General features: G+C 31.2%; 4 protein-coding genes across 5 annotated transcripts; all 4 read left to right on the top strand.

Annotated features, from left to right (window-relative positions):
* The first annotated feature begins 62 nt into the window (after positions 1-62).
* On the top strand, positions 63-4963 carry LOC145763786 (DNA polymerase eta-like). 2 transcript variants are annotated; one of them, XM_082575309.1, is made up of 17 exons: positions 63-232; positions 507-641; positions 723-851; positions 919-1010; positions 1160-1317; positions 1467-1570; positions 1714-1833; positions 2035-2224; positions 2539-2705; positions 3033-3097; positions 3185-3262; positions 3332-3658; positions 3756-3844; positions 3941-4015; positions 4138-4288; positions 4426-4606; positions 4673-4963. In XM_082575309.1, exons 1-17 carry the CDS (start codon positions 99-101, stop codon positions 4854-4856), a joined length of 2379 nt encoding a protein of 792 aa, XP_082431435.1. In that variant the 5' UTR covers positions 63-98; the 3' UTR covers positions 4857-4963. The 2 variants fall into 2 exon arrangements, with proteins under 2 accessions (XP_082431435.1, XP_082431434.1); XM_082575308.1 differs by having other exon boundaries at positions 3185-3658.
* Positions 4964-6205: 1242 nt separating this feature from the next.
* On the top strand, positions 6206-8518 carry LOC145763789 (aspartate--tRNA ligase, cytoplasmic-like). The gene has a single exon (XM_082575311.1). It carries the CDS (start codon positions 6258-6260, stop codon positions 7857-7859), a length of 1602 nt encoding a protein of 533 aa, XP_082431437.1. The 5' UTR covers positions 6206-6257; the 3' UTR covers positions 7860-8518.
* A 5-nt stretch (positions 8519-8523) lies between these two features.
* On the top strand, positions 8524-15078 carry LOC145763784 (serrate RNA effector molecule homolog). The gene is made up of 20 exons (XM_082575302.1): positions 8524-8660; positions 8808-8984; positions 9080-9251; positions 9400-9509; positions 10158-10327; positions 10560-10729; positions 10898-10990; positions 11084-11210; positions 11365-11421; positions 11497-11537; positions 11907-12064; positions 12179-12260; positions 12503-12673; positions 12901-13083; positions 13266-13360; positions 13586-13734; positions 13906-14009; positions 14127-14370; positions 14442-14547; positions 14707-15078. Exons 1-20 carry the CDS (start codon positions 8548-8550, stop codon positions 14777-14779), a joined length of 2595 nt encoding a protein of 864 aa, XP_082431428.1. The 5' UTR covers positions 8524-8547; the 3' UTR covers positions 14780-15078.
* Positions 15079-16340: 1262 nt separating this feature from the next.
* On the top strand, positions 16341-20212 carry LOC145763788 (H(+)/Cl(-) exchange transporter 4-like). The gene is made up of 13 exons (XM_082575310.1): positions 16341-16504; positions 16576-16815; positions 16938-17122; positions 17195-17317; positions 17409-17696; positions 17796-18044; positions 18156-18320; positions 18449-18577; positions 18667-18853; positions 18976-19185; positions 19377-19565; positions 19692-19914; positions 19994-20212. Exons 1-13 carry the CDS (start codon positions 16408-16410, stop codon positions 20082-20084), a joined length of 2376 nt encoding a protein of 791 aa, XP_082431436.1. The 5' UTR covers positions 16341-16407; the 3' UTR covers positions 20085-20212.
* Positions 20213-20350: the final 138 nt, after the last annotated feature.

Below are 20350 nucleotides of genomic sequence, written 5' to 3'. Positions count from 1 at the left end.
CGGGAGTTTCCCGCCAAAGCACATTGTCGTGAAAAACAAAAGTTATGTAACGTTCGCAGATTGATGTTTTATACAAAAACTTAAACAAATTTAAAAAAATGGACTCGAAACAAAGAATTATTGCATTAATCGACATGGATTGTTTTTACGTGCAAGTTGAACAAAGAAGGAATCCATCTATTCGAGGAAAACCTTGTGCAGTTGTGCAATACAATAAATGGAAAGGAGGAGGGTAAAATAATTTTCTTTTACGGTTTTTTAAATTATTTTTGGTATTAGTTAAAAGGAATATTGTTGATTTGCTATTTTAATTTTTTGTATTTGTAATAAATGTTGTAAAACTGGGGTTGCAGCACATTTCCACAACCTGACAACAGCAGTTACCTATTAAAAATACAGAATCAATTGAATTATTTTCAAACTTTATCTTTCCCAAGTCTAAAAGTGTAGGTAATGAAAAAAATATTTTTCATACTGTATCCTTATCACATAGCTATTTTTTATAGCATCATTGCTGTTTCCTATGAGGCAAGAGATAAGGGTGTGACTCGGCAAATGAGGGGGGATGATGCAAAAAAAGCTTGCCCTGATATTATTTTATGTAAAGTACCTACGGCAAACGAAAAAGCTGATCTTACAAGGTACTGAAAACTGACTTTGCTTATTAGATTGTATTGTAGCATAATTTGTACAATAATCACCAACCTTTTTTTGCATTTAAGGTACAGAGATGCTGGTGCTGAGGTTATACAAGTTTTATTGCAGTTTGGTGGTATTGTGGAACGAGCTAGTATTGATGAAGCATACATTGATCTCACAACAATTATTGATAAAAAATTAGCTAACAAAGTGTAAGATAGAAATGAATTTATTTGTTGTATTTTTGAATCAATCTTTTTTTAATCATTTATCTTTTAGGCCTGAAGAATGTGTTCCTGAAACTAGTAAACTACAAAACACTCATGTTGTTGGAAAACCAAGTGTTTCTCCACTAAATGATAACAAAAATGGTAAGATATCTTCTTTAAACAAAACGTTGTATCAAAAAAGTGATAAAATATTAGTTGTAATTTAAAAAATAATGAAATGGTGCGGCATACATGGTATTAATATAATTCTTTTTTTTAATCTTGTTGTTTTTGTTTTTAAATTATTTAAGATGTGAGGTTAGCTGGTTTAAAAGAATATTTGGAAAGTTGTGGTACTGATGCAGAGGTAGTTCGACTTGCCATGGCTGCAGTAGTTGTTGAAGAAATTAGAGCTGCCATTTATCAGCAAACATCATTTCGTTGTTCTGCTGGGATATCACACAACAAGGTTGTCCTTGTAACAATAAAAAGGACTTAAGCGCAGTCTTAATAGATTTCTTATCAATAAAAATTACAATTTCGGTCAATAACAAAATTACAATTGGTATTAGGAATTAAAGGTTATTGTAACTTTTTCTAACTTGAACTTTTTTGTAGATGCTTTCAAAACTTGCATGTGGTATCAACAAACCAAATAAACAAACAATACTGCCATTTGAAGAGGTGGCGGGACTGTTTTTAAACATAAAAATTGGAAAAATGTAAGCTTTGTTAGTGTATGAATACAAAGTATCACTAAATTTAGAACCAAAGTACCATTAATTTTATAATATATTTATGAGCTGATATATTTTTCTACCATTGCCAATTTGTGTACAAATAACCATTTATATTTAATTTTTAGAAGAAATTTGGGAGGTAAATTGGGTTGCACTCTGCAAAGAAATTATGGCATAGAAAAAATTGGACAACTTACTGAAGTTCCTAGCCAGACTTTATTATCTGAATATGGGGAGAAAACTGGGTAGATCATTTTTAAAAATAATTTAAAATAAATAATTTAATTTTTTTATAAAAACTTATTCGTATTTAAACTAAGCAAGATTGATAAATTTTTTTGAAAAAGCACTCATGTTTATTAATCAATATAAGCCTGCTTTTTAAATAGCCTATCTGCTAACTTTGCAAGAGTTATAAATAATATTGATTTTTGGTTAAAACTTAGCCGTTGGTTGTATGAAATATGTCGAGGAATTGATTATGAGCTGGTGAAGGAAAGACATGTTGCTCAATCAGTCGGTTGTAGCAAAAACTTTACTGGAGCTGATGCTCTTGACACTAGAACAAAGGTTAAAAAATGGTTGGAGTGTTTGGCAACTGAGTTGGTTGAACGTTTACAAATCGACAAAGAAAAAGTTTGTTTTTTCATTTAATTAATGACATTAAAGGGTTCTTCAACCTTCAATTAAACCAATTTAATAATTCAATTAAACCAGTTTAATTATTTTTTTGTAGATTTTATAACATTAATTTCTATTTGAAATTACTATTTTGATAAAACTTGCTTTTAGTTTATTTAAAAATTATAGAAAACTGCCTATAACCTTAATTTAAAAAATGTAACTCTATTAAAAAAGAGGAAAGCATTTATTTATTCAAATGCTGTGAGGTTTTTTTAATCTGCCAGAATAATGAACTAGTAAACTAACATAAATATTTTATATCACAGAATAATCGAATTGCTACAAATTTAACTGCACATGTTGGATTACAAATGAGAAAGGCAGTTTCAAGAGTTTGTCCTATTGACAAATATGACATTCAGCAGGTGTTGAAGTATACGTTGTCAACTTTAGAACAACTGAATGAAACACAAGATAATAAATCAGATGCATGGTAATTTTTTCAGATATAATTCTTGAAGATTGTAGTACCTATGCCTTAGTTAATTATCTTTTTGGAGAACTAAACCCCTGACAACTGACTTCACATACTTTTATGTATTCTCTTTAATAAAATAGTTATGAATGGGGGACAAAGGGGTAAAATTCTTTTTTAATATTATTAGTTTGGGGGTAGTTGTTCAAAAGGTATTTGTCCTGTCAAAAATATTTGTTTGTTTAAATAATTAATAGATCAACATGAACTTATAACAAATTTGTAGAATTACTTTTTGCATTTTTGTATGTATTACTATACTCTATATTTTTTTATTCCTGATAGGACTCCGGCAATAACTATGATTGGTATTTCTGCTAAAAACTTTAAAGATGTGACCACCAATGAGGGTATTTTTTAATTTATAATTTTTTTAAATAGTTTTAGGCTAAAAAGTAACTGGGGGTGTTGTAAAAATTAACAAATTTTGCTTTTAGGTGTCAAATCGAAAAATGTGGCAACCATGTTTGCGGCATCTGTACTGAAATCCCCAAAACAAGCTAAAGAAAAGAGTGGTAAAAAGAATATTTTGTTTGGATGTGTACAATATTTCGACTATAAACAGTTTAATATGTTAAATTTAGATACCATTTGTAGCCCACCACCAAAAAAAAGAAAAAAGCATTCAATTGAAATGTTTTTAACACCAAATGAAACAACCACATACACCCAATCCATTTTACCACAAAATGGATCTAATAAAAATGATCAAAATTTACTAACACAAGAAAAATGTACAAACTCCAAAACCAGTAAAGATGACACTAAAAATAACAAAACTGTCAATAAGCAGAAAGGAACATTGTTTGATACAAAAATGTCCTTTTTCTCACATCTAAAGAAGAAAAATAAGCCGGATTCAATGCTTTGTAAAATAGATCAAGCTTTTATGAACAGCAAAAATAAGCAAGGTAATTAATTACTTTACTTAAACTTTTTTTATACTAGTTAGATTTTAAATTAATTACTTTTTGATATTAATTTGTAATTGTAATATTTTTATATTAGATCAAAAAACTGAGGTTCCTGAAAATTGTCAAGAAAAAGAATCCATGGAGACAAAACCAGCACTTACACAGAGCTATCATCAGGATGAGGTTTATCTTACATCAGTTATTCAATAGTAAAATATAAAATCATAAGTAATTTATAGTCAAAGGTAGTATAAGGACCAACATGTTTATGTTTTTTAGGAAGAACAACAATTTAAAATGGACAATATAGATTTAAATGTGCTGAATTCCTTACCACTGTATTTACAACACGATGTATTTCAAAATTTTTACATATATATTTTTTTCATTTTGTTATAAGATTACAAATAATATTGTAATTGAATTCATTTTTAGATTAAATATAATATTCTAATAGAATTCATTTTAAAATTTAGATCAAAGCAAACTGTATGAAATCACCTAAGAAAACAAAAAAGTTGCCACCAAATAAAACATCAATTTCAAAATACCTTAAAAAAGTGGAACCGAACTTTACAACAAAAGAACCACAAACTGGTGGCACAAAAAAAAGAACTGCCAAAAAAGGTGACACAAAAGTTTTATTTTAAATGTAGTTAAGTTTTAGTAAAGACCTTTTCAGTAAAATATATTTACAAATATAGTAGAGCTATTTGATTGTTAGCAAGTTTAATTTTAGATATTTTACCATTGTGTGTATTTAGGTTTAATCAAGGCGACAGAAAAAAAACATTTGCCCATGGGATTTTTTCGTGCCAGAACTCAAGCATCAAATGCAATACACTTGGCACTAACAAAAAAATCAGAACAAGCCAATAAAAATAAAAAGGAAATAGCACAAACACAAGATTCAAAATTAATTCAAGAAAACGAGAACAACTTAAAGTATATTGGAGTTTATTTAAAGGGATATTATTCAACCTAAATAAAATAAAAACTTTTAATTTTCAGATCAACCGATAAAGAATGTATTAAGATAAAGGGGGACTCACAAGAACTTTGGAGTTCAGCTGAAAACAAACAAAGTGAAATGTCTTCTTATTTGTGCAATGAGTGCAACAATTACATTCCTATAGATCAAGAATCTTGCCACAGCGATTATCACTTAGCTTTAAGTTTACAACACACTACCTAATGTTTTGTTACTGTTTCTAATTGCACTGTTACATTTTATTTGTTTACATTTCAAGAATTTGCATTTAATTTTTTTTTTATTGCAGTTTACATAAAAGCTTTATTATAAAAAAGAATTTTGTAATGTCGTTTTTGTTTCAAATTTCACACAGCAAAATGTCGAAACACGTTTGGCCTTAGCCTTTTTTAAAACGACGTGGCATTTTATTTCACGTATTTTATAGGCGTAGGCACTTTTGATTGTTTCAAAAAAGTAATCATGGGGTACTTTTAAAAAGATTTAAATACTTGATTAAAGAAATAAAATAGTTAGATTCAGGCCCTTAAAAGTTTGTTGTTTTAGGTCACGACTCAAAATAGTAACAGTACTTGTAACATGTAATCTACATGCCCTTATTTTCAGGCTATTCTTACAAAGAGATACTATTATATTAGTTACAGAAGTTCTATATTAGCATTTTTACCCCAAAACTCGGCCCTACTTTACATTAGCAAAATGTATAAAATTGCGTTAAAGAAATGATGCAATCGTTACAGGACGGTATTTCAAAATGAGTTCAGTTGTCCGCGAAAATGGTTACACGACGTTTCAAAATAAATTCTCGTGGCAAAAGTTTTTCACCTTTTTTATCAACATAGGAATACATGGGTTCTATTTTATAATGCACATTTTAAACGTCTTGATGTTATTTTAAAACGTTGTAGATATTTCTTAGCAAAACAGATTAACAAAATAAATTTGACGCGACGTGTACCATAGAACAAAATTGTATGCCAGCTTGAAGTTGCCACGCTTTTTGTATAGTTAACGAGTTTTGCGCTGTTAATAAATGTTAGTACGTATTTAGCTAAATGCCGGCTTTATGTGCCAGTAGGGATGGTTGTAAAACGTATGTTAGTCTGTTACCTATGTTATTACATATTTTTATGTGTACATAAAAAGTAGTCATAAAACCGGCAGCGTTGTGTAGTGGTAAGAACTCTTGCTACACCACACATGAGGTCGTGGGTTCAATCCCCGATGATCTCATGCTGTAGCGCCCTTGAGTAAGGCGCTATAAACGGTATGAACTCCTGCTGAGCCAGCACTTAATCAGCAGCATAATTACCGGGCAATTATAGTCTCTATAATATCCCAAACTGGCACAGGCAACTTGAGACTGGGTCGGAGTAACTTATGTTACTCTATGTTTAAGTCGCGCATTCGACTTTTCCACATCGAGGATAAAGATATATACAAAAAAATGTTACACATTTTTTACACTAATACAGCTATGTGACCATTACCCAATGTCTGACTTAAATTTTTTATTTCATATTTTAAAAGAATATATATTTTTTATTAAGGTATCGTATTTGTTATTTATCAAGATTTAGTTTTAAATCATATAAGACTGTAATTATGGGTGATACAGAAAATCAACAGGCTGGTGCTCAGGGTGAACCCTTGTCAAAAAAGGCAATAAAAAAGCAGCAAAAAGAAGCTGAAAAGGCAGCCAAGAAAGCCCAGCGACAAGCTGAACTAGCTGAAGCAAACAATCAACAAGCTGCTAATGATTTTTCTAAAGATGATTACGGCGACATGGTGATGATTCAATCAACTGAAAAACCAGATCGAGTTTTAACACCAGTTACCGACATAACTCCTGCACTTGCAGAGAAAGAAATTTGGGTTCGTGGTCGCTTGCATACATCCAGAGGGTCTGGAAAGCAATGTTTTATGGTTTTCCGTGACCAGCAATCAACTATTCAAGTTTTGTCATTTGTTGGGGATACTGTTAGCAAACAAATGGTGAAGTTTTGTTCTGCGATATCCAAAGAAAGCATTGTTGATGTATGTGGTATTGTTAAAAAGGTGGATCAAAAGATTGAGAGTTGTACACAAGATGATGTTGAAATTCATGTCAGAAAGATTTTTGTGGTTAGCAAAGCAGCACCACAACTTCCATTACAAATTGAAGATGCTTCTCGTCCTGAATTGGAAGATGGATCTTTAGATGAGGCAGGTCGAGCAAGAGTAAATTTGGATACTAGATTGGATAACAGAATTCTTGATCTCAGGACAACAACAAAGCAAGCAATTTTTCGATTGCAAGCAGGTGTTTGTAAATTATTTCGCGACACTTTAACTAAAAAAGGTTTTTGTGAAATTCATACGCCAAAGATTATTTCGGCAGCAAGTGAAGGTGGCGCAAATGTCTTTACTGTTTCTTACTTTAAAGGCAATGCATTTTTGGCACAAAGCCCTCAGCTTTACAAACAGATGGCAATTGCTTCTGATTTTGGTAAAGTTTTTACAGTTGGAGCTGTGTTTCGAGCCGAAGATTCAAATACTCATCGTCATTTAACAGAGTTTGTCGGGCTTGATTTGGAAATGGCATTTAACTATCATTACCACGAAGTACTTCAAGTGATTGGTGACATGTTTATTTCTATTTTTAAAGGATTAAGAGAACATTATCAAAAGGAGATTCAAACTGTAGGAAAGCAGTACCCTGCTGAACCTTTTAAATTTCTAGAACCGACTCTTATTTTGCAGTATCCTGAAGCTGTTAAAATGCTGAATGATGCAGGTGTTGAAATGAACGACAATGAAGATCTAAGCACTCCCAATGAGAAGTTTTTAGGAAAATTGGTTAGAAAGAAATATGACACAGATTATTATATTCTTGACAAATATCCACTTGAGGTTCGACCGTTTTACACCATGCCTGATCCAAATGATCCTAAATGGTCAAACTCTTATGATATGTTCATGAGAGGGGAGGAAATATTATCGGGAGCCCAGCGAATTCACGACCCCAATTTTCTGACTGAGAGAGCAAAAGCTCATGGAATACCAATTGATACGATTCAGGCTTATATCGATTCCTTTAGATATGGATGTCCACCTCATGCTGGAGGAGGAATTGGGATGGAAAGAGTTACAATGTTGTATCTGGGACTTCACAACATCCGATCTGCATCCCTCTTCCCCCGTGATCCAAAGCGGCTTACTCCATAAACCAATTTTTATTAAAAATAAGATAAATATAAATTTCCTCATATTAAAAAAATATTGTATTGTGTAAATATTTTTAAAACTGAAGTAGCATATTTGGTATCATTGATAATTTTTCAAGCATGTTTAAAGTTTGATAATTTTGTTTTTATTAATGGGTGGTATTTACTAAAACTTTTAACAATTTTGTGAAGAATAAAAGTTAAAAAGGTAATTTAGGGATTAATTTTTGTTGATTATGATTAACATTTTTATTTCATGTATAAAGCTATCTTTAAGATAAATTTGAATTTAGGAATTTTATAAAAAATTGTTAGTTAAATAACTTTGCATGTTTTTTTTACTATCGCAAAGACCTTCAAAAGTCTATGTTATCATGCTTCTACAAATTTAAATATCATACTCTTTTGTAAACGATGCTGCTTATTCACTTAGTAACTTATCAATAGTGTCTGAATGTTGGAATTTTGTTGCATTTTGTTCACGTATGTCAAGTAATATACAAGTTATTATTTTTCCTCATAAATTTTCAATGTTGCCTTTATTATTATTTAATTGGGATAGTACAAAAATATTCCACTGAAAAAGCAAATTTTTTGTATATTTGTACCTCTTTAACAACTAATTGGCCATAAAAATTATATTACTTTGGTGTATTTAGAGTGTAGGTTTTTGTAATTAAAAGCTTATAATGGGGGATAGTGAAGATGAATTTGATCGGCAGAGAAGGGAGAAATTTCAAAGAGAAAGAGGTGATCAATTTGAGCGAAGGGCTAGAGAAAGGGATTGGAATAGCAGGGAACGGTGATAACTTTATTTTTGAAGCTTTTTTTGTAATTTTTTTTAATGAACCTCAAATTATCGCTTGTAAACCTGCAAAGCTATCACATATGACCAAAAAATTAAAATGATTTTGTTATATTTGTGTAAACAAATAAAATTGTTTCTTAGACCCAGGGGGTGGAATGGATCTCCTGGGGGTGAGATGAAACCTGGAGGAGGGATGCGGCCCATAGGTGGAGGAGAGATGCACAGGAGAAGGGAAGGATACCCACCTCCAGCTCATGAAATGAAGAGAAGGTTCAGTCCTGGAAGAGAGCCAGAGATGAGAGGAAGAAAAAGAATGAGGTAAAAAATAATAACAAAATATATTGTTGTATTCAGTTTTTTTTTTCTTTGTTTAGATTGATATTTAATTGAAATATATAACTTAAAATCTACAGACCATTTGAACCTGGGTTCGAGGGAGGTTGGGGTGGTCCATGGGATCACCCAGGTGGTAGACCCCCATACCGCGAGGAATGGGGGCAGGGTGATCGGGGGCCAGGAGGTCCCCCAATGGAAATGGAGCATGGACCACGCATGATGACATTTAAACAATGGCTTAATACGCAGGTCAATAATTTTTTTTTGTTTTACCAGTTATTAATTTTTTTTACTTTTTTTACCTTTCGTCTGAAAAGTATATTAATAGATTGGATAGTACCCTAAATTGCTATCGTGTAAAGTAAAATATCTAAAATATTGGCAATCATTTTTTTAGAGTGACGATATAACTGATGAAGATGCAGTGACCAAATACACTGGCTATAAAGTTGAATTCAAACGACAGCAGTTGCAAGACTTTTTTATTGCCCACAAAGATGAAGAATGGTTTGTGAATTTAATATCTTAAACATAATGGATTGTAGTAGAGCGTTACAATTATCTTATATTTTTTGAGTCCACTCCACACCCTTAAGCATAATTTTATTCTAGTTTTTAATTTTTTAAATATTAAGCTTTTATAAATAACATTTTACTTTTAACAGGTGGCCTAGAAAACTTGTATTTAAAATCAAGAGCATATTCTCAAATTTTACTAAACTTAGCTTTTTACTGTATATCTGAATCAAATAGGTTAGACAGAAATTGCAGTTTTTTATCTGAATGTTAGTATTGAATGCCTTGTTTACTGTGGCAATTCATTAGTCAGTTTAGACAGGTTTTTATTTCTATTTGCGACATATTTCAATGAGGTAATTTGTTCTATAATGAAAATATTTAATATAAATTTGGGTGAAATATGTACAGTGTACTGCACTAGCAAAAAAAAACAACATTATCTATCTCAGATGGCTAATCTCACTATAACCAAATGTTTTTTAAAACATTTTTAATTAAAGCTCCAATTTATTGGTATTTTTATCTATACTATGTAAAAAGTAATACTTTAAAGCTATATTGTATATATACATGTGTAAAAAAAATGCTTAAATTTTTTTTTTATTTTGACAATAATTTTAAAATTTGTTTTGCTAGGTTTAAGGAGAAATATCATCCAGATGAGGCAGCAAAGAGGTTTATTGATGAGCAAACGTGTGTGAAGTGGCGTTCCGAAGTTTTTAAACTTTTGGTTGAGTACAACGTCTTTAATGATGTTGGGTTGGATTTGTTGAACGAACTGAAAATCGTTAAAGTATTGGACTCTTGTAAGTAATTTTTTTTTTTTATTGAAAATCTTGTTTCATTTGTGTTTAGGTTATTAACTTTCAGAAAACTTGGCTTTTAAAAGATAGTTTTTTACAAAAAGCATAAAAACTGTTTAAAATTTTGATAAATAAGGATTTTAAAATAAAAAATTTAAAAATACCTTGATAAATTAAAAAATTAAACAGTAATCTTTTTTATTATAAAAATTAAATAATCATTTACATTTTTTAGCTGTAATACTAATGGAAGGTGGTAAGAAGTTTGATCTTACGGTGTTGGACCAAGATCCAAATTCTTTGGAGTTTAGTGAGGAACCATCAGCAGTTGAGAAACAACCAGTTCAACAAAAACCTGAAAGTGAAAATCAAATTCCTGATCCAATTTCAGAGGGTGGACTAAAGGTGAAATGGAAAAATACTCGTTTGATTATTTTTTTGAATTTTATATTCTAGTTTTTGTGGTAAATTGTAAAAATTTATTATTTATTTAACTTTATATAAATTCCTAATGTCGAGTGAAAAAAAAAACACTTTATTATTTAGAATAAATAACCTTTTTTTGTTATTTAGCCTGTATTAACCGAAGAGCAATATGAGCTTAAAAAACAAGCGGAATTGTACAAACAATTAGTTGACCAAAAACCGAAGGAGCAATCAATTGAGGTAAACTAATAATATTCATAATTTACTTTTAGTTATTTTAAGTTAAACTATAAAAAACTATTAAAAAAATTTATTTATTTGGAATATTTTTAGGGTGAGTCGGCAGAGTCTGAAAATGTTAAGAAGAAGAAAAGAGATCGGGGATTTATGGGTTATGATGATGAAAGGGAAGAAGGTTCGAGTAGCGATGGAAATGAAGATGAGCCAACATCTGCTCCAGGTATTTATAAAACTAATTTTAAAGTTTACTAACAAAACCTAGAAGAAATTTAGGTGTTTTACCACAATATTAATTTTGTGTTCCACAATTTTTATAAATTTATTTAAAAAATTAAAATATAAATTGAAATTTTCAGTTTTTTTTTAATTTCTAGGTTTAGATGCTGTTAAGAAACCTGAATCAGAACCTGAAAATTCGAAAGCTGAAATGGGTAAAACTTAATCCTTTTGTTGTAAAATCAAACTAATTGTTTTTTAAAAATCTAATAATTGTAAATTTTATTTAGAAAATGTTGAGACTGAGAAGAAACCGACTGAAGAAGGAGAGGTAATTAAATTTAAATTTTGCTTATTATATAATTAAAGTAATTATTATTATTATCTCTTATATCCTATGTTATTAGGCTAATAAGTAAACATTCACAAAGACTTGTATAATTACAATAACATATAATTAAACTTTTTATTATGGTAATCCTCCTTCAAAATATGGTTTATTTTTTTACTAAACATGTGTTGCTATAAGGGTATGTATATTTGCGTAAAACAAACTTTAACTTTAAAATAATCCTTTTAGTGGATTTTTGTTTATTTGGATAGTTTGTAATGTCATTTAAATACTTTATGTTTAACAAAATTATTTTCGTATTTCTAAATTATTGAAAACAAACAAGATTGAAAAATAATTTTAATGAAGGTACTAGCCACACCTAAACCTCGACCCTTGCATCAAACTCACTCGATTTTTATGAGAAATCTCCCACCAACGATCAATAAACTGGAGATTATTAATTTGTGCAAAAAGTTTCCCGGTTTTATCCGTGTTGCTTTCTCCCATCCTTTGGAAGATAGAAGGTGAATAGTTTTTAAAAAAAATACAATTTTTGATCTCTGATATTAATAAAATATTACATAAACTATTTTATTTTATTGTTGTATTTTGTTTAGTTGTATTTTGTTTTATTTTAGTCGTTTTTTCCGGCGATGTTGGGTGACATTTGATAGAAGTGTGAACATTAAAGATATTTGTTGGAATCTCAACAACTTGAGAGTAAGTGTTAATTATGTTTATGTTACCAAAGAAATTTATTTCTTTACTTAATTTCATCTTGAAATGTTAAAAATTTTAATAATAATAGAAATGTAATTCAAAAATTCATGCATTGTTTGTATTTAAATACAAAATTATTGTTCATTTTGAAAAAAAATTAAATATTTTTTAATGTCGATTGGAAAACTTATTTTAAAGTAGATTTTTATCTAAAGTTTTATTACTAATGAAAATCACTTCAGCTGCGAGATTTGGAGTTAAACCCAGTTGTGAATCGAGACCTGGCTCGTCGAGTTCGTCCCATCTCGGGGATTGCTCAACATCATTCTTGTGCTCGCAATGATCTTAAAAATATTGCTCGACTTATTATGCACTTGGATGAAAAGTGGAAAGTGTGGGAAGTTAAATCAGAGGTGATCACTATTTAATTATTAATATTTTTATTAAATTTTTGTTATTTGTTTTTCATAATTTGGTATAAAACTCACAATATTAACTTTTTGTTAGTAAATAAAAAATGTGCGTAGCATGCTAGACTTAAGTTGCTTATATAGGTTATGGCTCAATTTAGTTAGATTACAAACATTTTATCTCCAACTTTGCTTGTGAATATTTATTTTACAATTGTTTAATCATTTAGGGTGAAAACAAGGATGCAGAGTCCGGGGGCGGGACAAATCCTTGGTTGAAGAACATCTCTGAATATCTTGTGGATGAAAGCAGTGCCGAGGAGGAGGACTTGTTGGGAGGAAAGGAAGGAGCAAAGAATGAGGAGAAAACTGCTGGTGTGGTTCAGATCACTAGAGATGATGATCTCATTAAAGTAAAAAAAAATTTTGTTCAATAAAAAAAAAATTTTGAAGACTGCAACAATTTTTTAAAATTTTATTTATTTAAGTAGTGTCAAAATTTGATTGAATCTTTTTTTGGTAGATTAGTTTTTTAATGTTTTTTTTTAAATAGTGTTATTGCAGGACAAATTACATAGAATTTTATTATTTTTAGGTGTTGGATCGTTTGTTGTATTATCTTCGAATTGTTCATTCTGTTGATTATTACAATGCAAGTGAATATCCAAATGAGGATGAAATGCCTAACAGGTTCTATTTTATTCAAACTTTTTAAATTTAATTAAAACTAACTAAAGTATTTAGTATCTTGGTTAATTATTAATGGGAAAAAAGAAAGTGTCAGCAAAACAAAACATTGGATTTTAATCATGAATTTGCTTTGGTTTTAACCTTTTACCAACTTTGGCATGTTTCTGTCAGTGTAGGCTTGGCCCAATCAATTCTTGTTTTAAAAAAACTATTTATTAATTTCAGATGTGGAATAATGCATGCTCGAGGTCCAATTCCTCCCAATATGTTGACACAATCTGATATTAACGAGTTTCAGAAAAGGTTCAATGACAAACTTGTTCATATTCTCAATTTTAAAGATCGTCTGACTACGGAGGAAGCCCAAAAACTTGGTAAATTGAATAAAAACGTATATTTTTGTATGTAAGGTGTTTATTTAATTATTTAAAAAGATCTAAAAAATAATCAAACATAACAGTTTTGTTTGCGAAACTTTAGTTTTTAATATTTGGTTTTTATCACATATATGATTATTATTTATTAACAAAAACAATGATTTAAAGGACCAAAAGATGAGAATGTGGAGGTTGAAAAGTTTATAAAGGTTAACAGTCAGGAACTTGGAAAAGATAAATGGTTGTGCCCACTCAGTGGCAAAAAGTTCAAGGTATGAAAAAAGTTTGGTGTAATAATACTACCTCCTTATATCCAGCTAATCATTTTTTACCTTTTATGTAAATGATTTATTTCCAAAATATTTTAAACCTTTTAAAATCTAATGCAGGGTCCAGATTATATCAGAAAACACATTTTCAACAAACATGGTGACAAGGTGGAAGGGGTTAAAAAAGATGTTGTTTATTTTAATAATTATCTTATGGACCCACGTAGACCAGGTCCCTTGGAGGGTGCTGGGGCTCGACCACAAGGAGGTCCCCCACCACAGGGGCCACCACCGCCAGGATTTGGCCCTCCTCCAGGGAGAGGTTTTGGTCCACCGGGGACACCACACTTTAGGGGAGAATCAGGTATGTAGAAAAAATTATTTTTTAGTTTAAAGAGAACTAGTTTTAAAATTGGGAAACTGATTGATTTTTAGCCAGGCCCCCATACTCTACTCCCCAATTTCACCACAGAGCACCAAACCCATATGGTAATGGGGCAGGGAGGACTTACCCGCCCAAAAACAGAGAAATGCGGCAAGGGTAAGTGCTTTGTAAAGAAAAGGGTATAAACCCAGCAGTGTGTAATTTATACCTGTGTAAAAAAGTAGTCTTTCCAAAAAAAATTTTTTTTATTACCTGACTTTTATTAATTCTAAGTTATCTGTGTAACTAGCATTAAAAATTTGTTTTTTATCTTAGTGACCCATTTTCTTCTCGGCCAATCATTGGGTACCAAGACCTTGATGCTCCTGATGACACTGACTTTTTTTAAATCTCCCAAAAATGATATTAAAAATATTACAACTTTTTAAATCTCCCAAAAATGATATTAAAGTTATTACAACTCACGTTTATATAGCCAAAAAATTGATATCTATGTTTTTTTTAATGGTCATTAGTTGGCTATTATTCGTAGTAAAGTTGTTTTTGGGCGTTTTGCTATTGCTTATTTGAGCCATTTAGCTTGATTGTATTAATAGGAAAAATTTATTCAAAAACAGTGGATGTCGTAGAAAAATTAAATTGCTTGTAAAAAAACTTCATTAACGTAATGTAACAATAAAAAATGAGAATATAGCTTGAGTATTTTTGCAATGCTAAAAGGTATTAAAATAGTTCTGGTCTTAAAGTCTTTTAAGCATGAAATATTTAATAACGATTATAATGTTTAATAGCAAACTTTATGTGTTTGAGGTTCAATTTTTGATTTGATTAAATTACCGTAAGAGGAAATAATTTTGAAACAATATTACGAAATCATTCCTAGGACAATAAGTAATTTAAGACGAATAGGGCAAAGCCATTTAAAGTATTTGTTCCAGTTACATTATGTAATAACAAGTGTAGGTCGGGCCTTGTTATTTGTTATCTATTGATACATAAGAGTTGTTTTGTAACTATGTAAAAGTTTAAATGATGATGTATGAAAAATATTTTTAATGTAGACCCTTTGGCCCCTAAACGGAAATAAAATTAACTGTCATATTTTTTGCTAGCGGAAACAACAATACTTAAATTTTTAAAGTAATGTAAAATTGTTTAATCCTTTTAATTTGAGTACATATATCGTCTATTTTTTGCCTGTATGTTATAAAATTAAAGGGTATTTAAACAACGTAGTATATTGTTTCTCGATTATAATTCGGGTCAACGGACTTTGCTATTTAATTGTCACGCGCTTTTCCAACTTGATAAATTCCCTGTTTCCGATCCAAATTGCGTTTGTGACATAACATATATTTACCACATCTGTCAACAGGCGATTTGTATATGAAGGTTACATTGCGGGCATTATTAACCCCGTATCAATATAGGCTAGATTATTTATTTTGCTGAGATCAGCAGGGTATCAAATGGCACGGGTGAAAGGGATTTTCTTTTCATGCTGAAAGTTATCAATAAGATTAATTGAATTTAATTTCGAGACAATATACATTTCTGGTTGACCAAGAAAGAAGAAGGCGACCTTGGGGCGTAAACTTTGTGTAGGGCCACTGTACTTTTAGGCCCAATGTGGCTTAGGCTACTTTTAAATGTGGTTAACTTAGCACAAGCCAGTTTAGGAAACTAAAATATAAATATCAAATTTGGCATTCTAACGACACAGGCAAAATTATTGTTTACCAAGGGTAATATTAGTTTTAAAAAAGATTTTAGTCTATTTATGTGTACTAGAAATGTATATTGATTTCTACATTTGAATTTTTAAGTGTAACTTTATACGTAATACGTAGTTACGTAACCTAACAAAATTAGGTCTAGGTATCTTAAAGCGACGTCTACTAAGTACATAACATAATAACTTATACATATAAAATTTTTAGAATCTTTTATAAACCTTTAATTTTTTTTGTATTTTGACCTTTTATTTACCTGCGGTGGTGTAGCTTAGTCTTTAAAATGGCGAAAGCTCCGGGAAAGAAAAAACGAAGTACTTCGTTCAACTCTCTTGGGAGAGAAGAAACAATGCCACTGCGACGATTTTGGTCTGGCTTAGGTAATTTACCCCCATTTACATTTTTAGGTATAAAATGAAACAAAACTTACGTTTTAATTCCAAATTTTTAGCTATGAAAACACGAAAAGAGGATGAGCAAAAAGACCAAGAAGAGGTTAGCACGAATTTGAAAGATATTGGAACGTACGAAGACTATCATACTATTGATTGGCTTAGAGAGTTGTGTCGAAACCACCTGAGACACAGACAAATTAAACAGAAAATGCACGACTCTTTTTTATGCTGGTTTCGTAGCGTACATGATGCTGCGTCGGGCTGGCTAGTTGTACTCCTTACCGGTTTAGCATCGGGTAAAGCTATAATGATTTAATGTAGCATAATTAATTAAAATTAAAGTTAAAATGGTTTAAAATAAATGAATATAAACTTAAAGTTATTGCATGTCGTAATAACAATATCCGTTTTTGTACAGGTACCTGCGCTGGATTGATCGACACTGTAACAAAATGGTTAACTGACTTAAAATTTGGAATTTGTACAACTAAATTTTGGATGGACAAGGCATCTTGTTGCTGGGACACTCACGTAATCACTGCAGCAGGAAATAATTGTACGGCTTGGAAAGATTGGGCAGAGATAATAAACGTTTCTAATCACGTAAGATAAACTTGTTTGTAAACTTTATATTTTAATGTGCTTGGTCTTCATTATATAAGTTTATTGTTACAGGGAAGCATACGGTATTCGGTGAATTATGGAATGTATGTTGTCACTGCTGTTGGATTGTCCACGCTGGCCGCTATACTTGTTAAAATGTTTGCCCCATATGCCTGTGGGTCAGGTATTCCTGAGGTAGGAAGACTGATACAAATATAATATAAACAAAATTCTGTATATCTGTGTGATTTTTATCTTTATACATGTTTTAACTTTACAATTTTAGGTCAAAACAATTCTTAGTGGGTTCATCATAAAAGGGTATTTAGGCAAGTGGACGTTACTTATCAAATGTGTCACCGCACCACTATCTGTTGCTTCAAATCTCAGTCTCGGCAAGGAGGGTCCTTTGGTCCACATCTCAGCTTGTTGTGGTAACATATTTTCGCATTTGTTTCCGAAATATGCCCATAACGAAGCAAAGAAAAGGGAAGCATTGTCAGCCGCAGCTGCTGCTGGCGTTGCTGTCGCTTTCGGCGTGCCAATTGGTGGCGTACTTTTCAGTTTAGAAGAGGTAAATGTGTGATAAGTTTATAACATTTATTAGTTTTTGTTTTTCTTAAAATTTATGCAAAAGTGCATTAAATGAAAATTGTATTTTTGTATTGTATAGTGCAGTTACTACTTTCCAATGAAAACTTTGTATCGATCCTTCTTTTGTGCTATGACTGCAGCTTTTATGTTACGCTCGCTCAACCCTTTTGGTAGCACCCACTATGTCATGTTTTGGGTGACCTATACTCGGGATTGGTATTTGTTCGAATTAGTCCCATTTGCTCTTCTTGGTACTTTTGGTGGTCTTTATGGTTCTGCGTTTATACATGCTAATCTTGCCTGGTGCAAGTTTCGAAAAACTTCAAGGGTTAGTTTAACAGGGTTATTGCTTTACTAGGCTACAACTAACTATTATTTATGCCAATATATACATAATTTGTAGTGGCTATAAACGCTTTTTTTTTAATTTTGTTGATAGCTTGGCAAGTGGCCCATTGTCGAAGTAATGTTTGTTACGGTCATTACTGCAGTTGCTTCTTTTCCAAATCCTTACACTCGCATCAACGCTAGTGCAATGATTAACGAATTGGTTCAAGAATGTGGCCCCGTTGTTACGAACAATCTTTGTGAATATTCACCAAAGGTAAACACGATTTTTTTAGACTACCTTGACTCCATATACTATAAACATTTTATCAAAATTTTAAATGCCAGGAGTTGTTTATTTTCATCTATAAGTTATTTATCCCTTAAACTTTAAATTTTTATTAGAATGTCACTTATCCAATTACGCAATCTGAACGAAGTCTTATTGGAGGCGGTTTAGCAGTTGGTGTGTGGCAGTTAGCAGTGGGATTTATATTTAAAGTCATCATTACTGTTTTCACTTTTGGCTTGAAGGTTGGCCTTTTATAAACATACTTAGCCTATTGTACAAGTTATAATTGCATACTATAACAATATGAAGTCAACACAAATATTTTTTAAAGGTCCCAACAGGTCTGTTTATCCCCAGTTTGGGTGTCGGAGCTCTTATGGGTCGATTGATGGGCATCGCTATGGAGCAACTAGTATTTAACTTTCCACATTGTCCACTATGGAGATATGTTTGTCATGAAGGACATGAATGTATCACTCCTGGGATGTATGCGATGGTGGGAGCTGCGGCAACACTCGGTAATTATAAGAAAATTAAAATTTAAATTATGTAAATTTGTTCCCAGCTCTGATTATATAAGATTTTATTTTTTCACTGCAGTTTCGTTCAACTTACTAACACTAGACTTATTGTTTTGCAGGTGGTGTTACCCGCATGACTGTATCTTTAGCTGTGGTGATGTACGAGTTAACAGGAGGGCTTACCTACATTGTTCCTATTATGTTGGCAATCATGTTCAGCAAATGGGCTGGCGATGCTTTCGGCTCGGAAGGTATCTACGATGGTCATATTAAACTTAATGGATTTCCCTATTTGGAAGACAAAGACGATTACACGCACACCGCTTTGGGTTAGTTTCACAGAGTTTGTGTGTAATTAAAGAACTGCATTTTGTTTGTTTTTGAGTTTACTTCTTAAAGTAATGAGTTTCAATAGATCTTTTAAAAATGGCGTACACAATGATCTAACTGGTAACGTAAACGCATTTAGTTTATAATTGGTAATCTTTGTTAAACTCTTTTTTATTCATATTATATTTAGTACAAGATATTATGCGGCCACAACCCGGCATGGATCCTCTAGTGGTTTTACCGCAAGAGGGGATGTCGATATTGGAGATGGAGGATGTGGTTCGATCCCATGCATTCAATGGATTTCCTGTCGTGTCACCGAATGACCGTGAACAACTGATTGGATATGTTTACCGTCGTGATCTTATCATAGGTCTTGGTAAATGGATGTTTTATTTTTGATCATAAATTAAGATCTTAGCTACTTTTAAGATTAATGTTTTAATGTAGTATGACACCTAGTTATGATATATATTATTTGCTTTAACTATTTTAATTCACACAGGCAATGCGCGGAGATGTGATGGCATTTACGATGGATCTGTTGTTCATTTTACCCTTCATGCCGAAAACCCTGATTTTCCTTCGCCCGAAGATCCGGCACCGGTTCGCCTTTTTAACATTGTTGATTTTAGTCCTCTTACAGTGGTCGACCACAGCCCTGTTGAAATTATTTGGGAGATGTATTGCAAAATCGGACACCGGCAGATGCTAGTAACTACTAACGGGTAAGCAAAACTTACTAAGAATTTAAAACATGCTGCTATTTCAAATTTTTAGATTTATTATTATGCTTATTTTTTGTAGTCGTCTGATCGCTATCGTTACAAAAAAAGATCTCTTGCGTCACATAGCAGAAGTAGAAGGAGAAGATCCAAATCACATATTATACAATTAATTTTATGTTGTTAGATTTTAACTTATTTATGTTACTTTTTTGATACATTGTGTCTAGTTGTAGTGATTTTGTTTTATTTAGAGACAATGATTTAACTGTTGGCTGGTTAAAAGCAAAAAATAAACAATTGTTAAATTTTTTCAATGCATTTTTTTATTAGAAAAACGTACTTCGTTAAGCAAATTAAAGATAAATTAAACAACTCAAATTTGTTTTACTAAACTTTTATCTTTTTTATGTAATTTGCATAAGTACTTTTTGTAAAA

The sequence above is a fragment of the Corella eumyota genome, chromosome 1 (assembly GCF_963082875.1).
Source record: "Corella eumyota chromosome 1, kaCorEumy4.1, whole genome shotgun sequence".
NCBI lineage: Eukaryota > Metazoa > Chordata > Ascidiacea > Phlebobranchia > Corellidae > Corella > Corella eumyota.
Note: the sequence above shows the minus strand (reverse complement) of the source record. Positions and strands in the feature narration are given on the sequence as shown.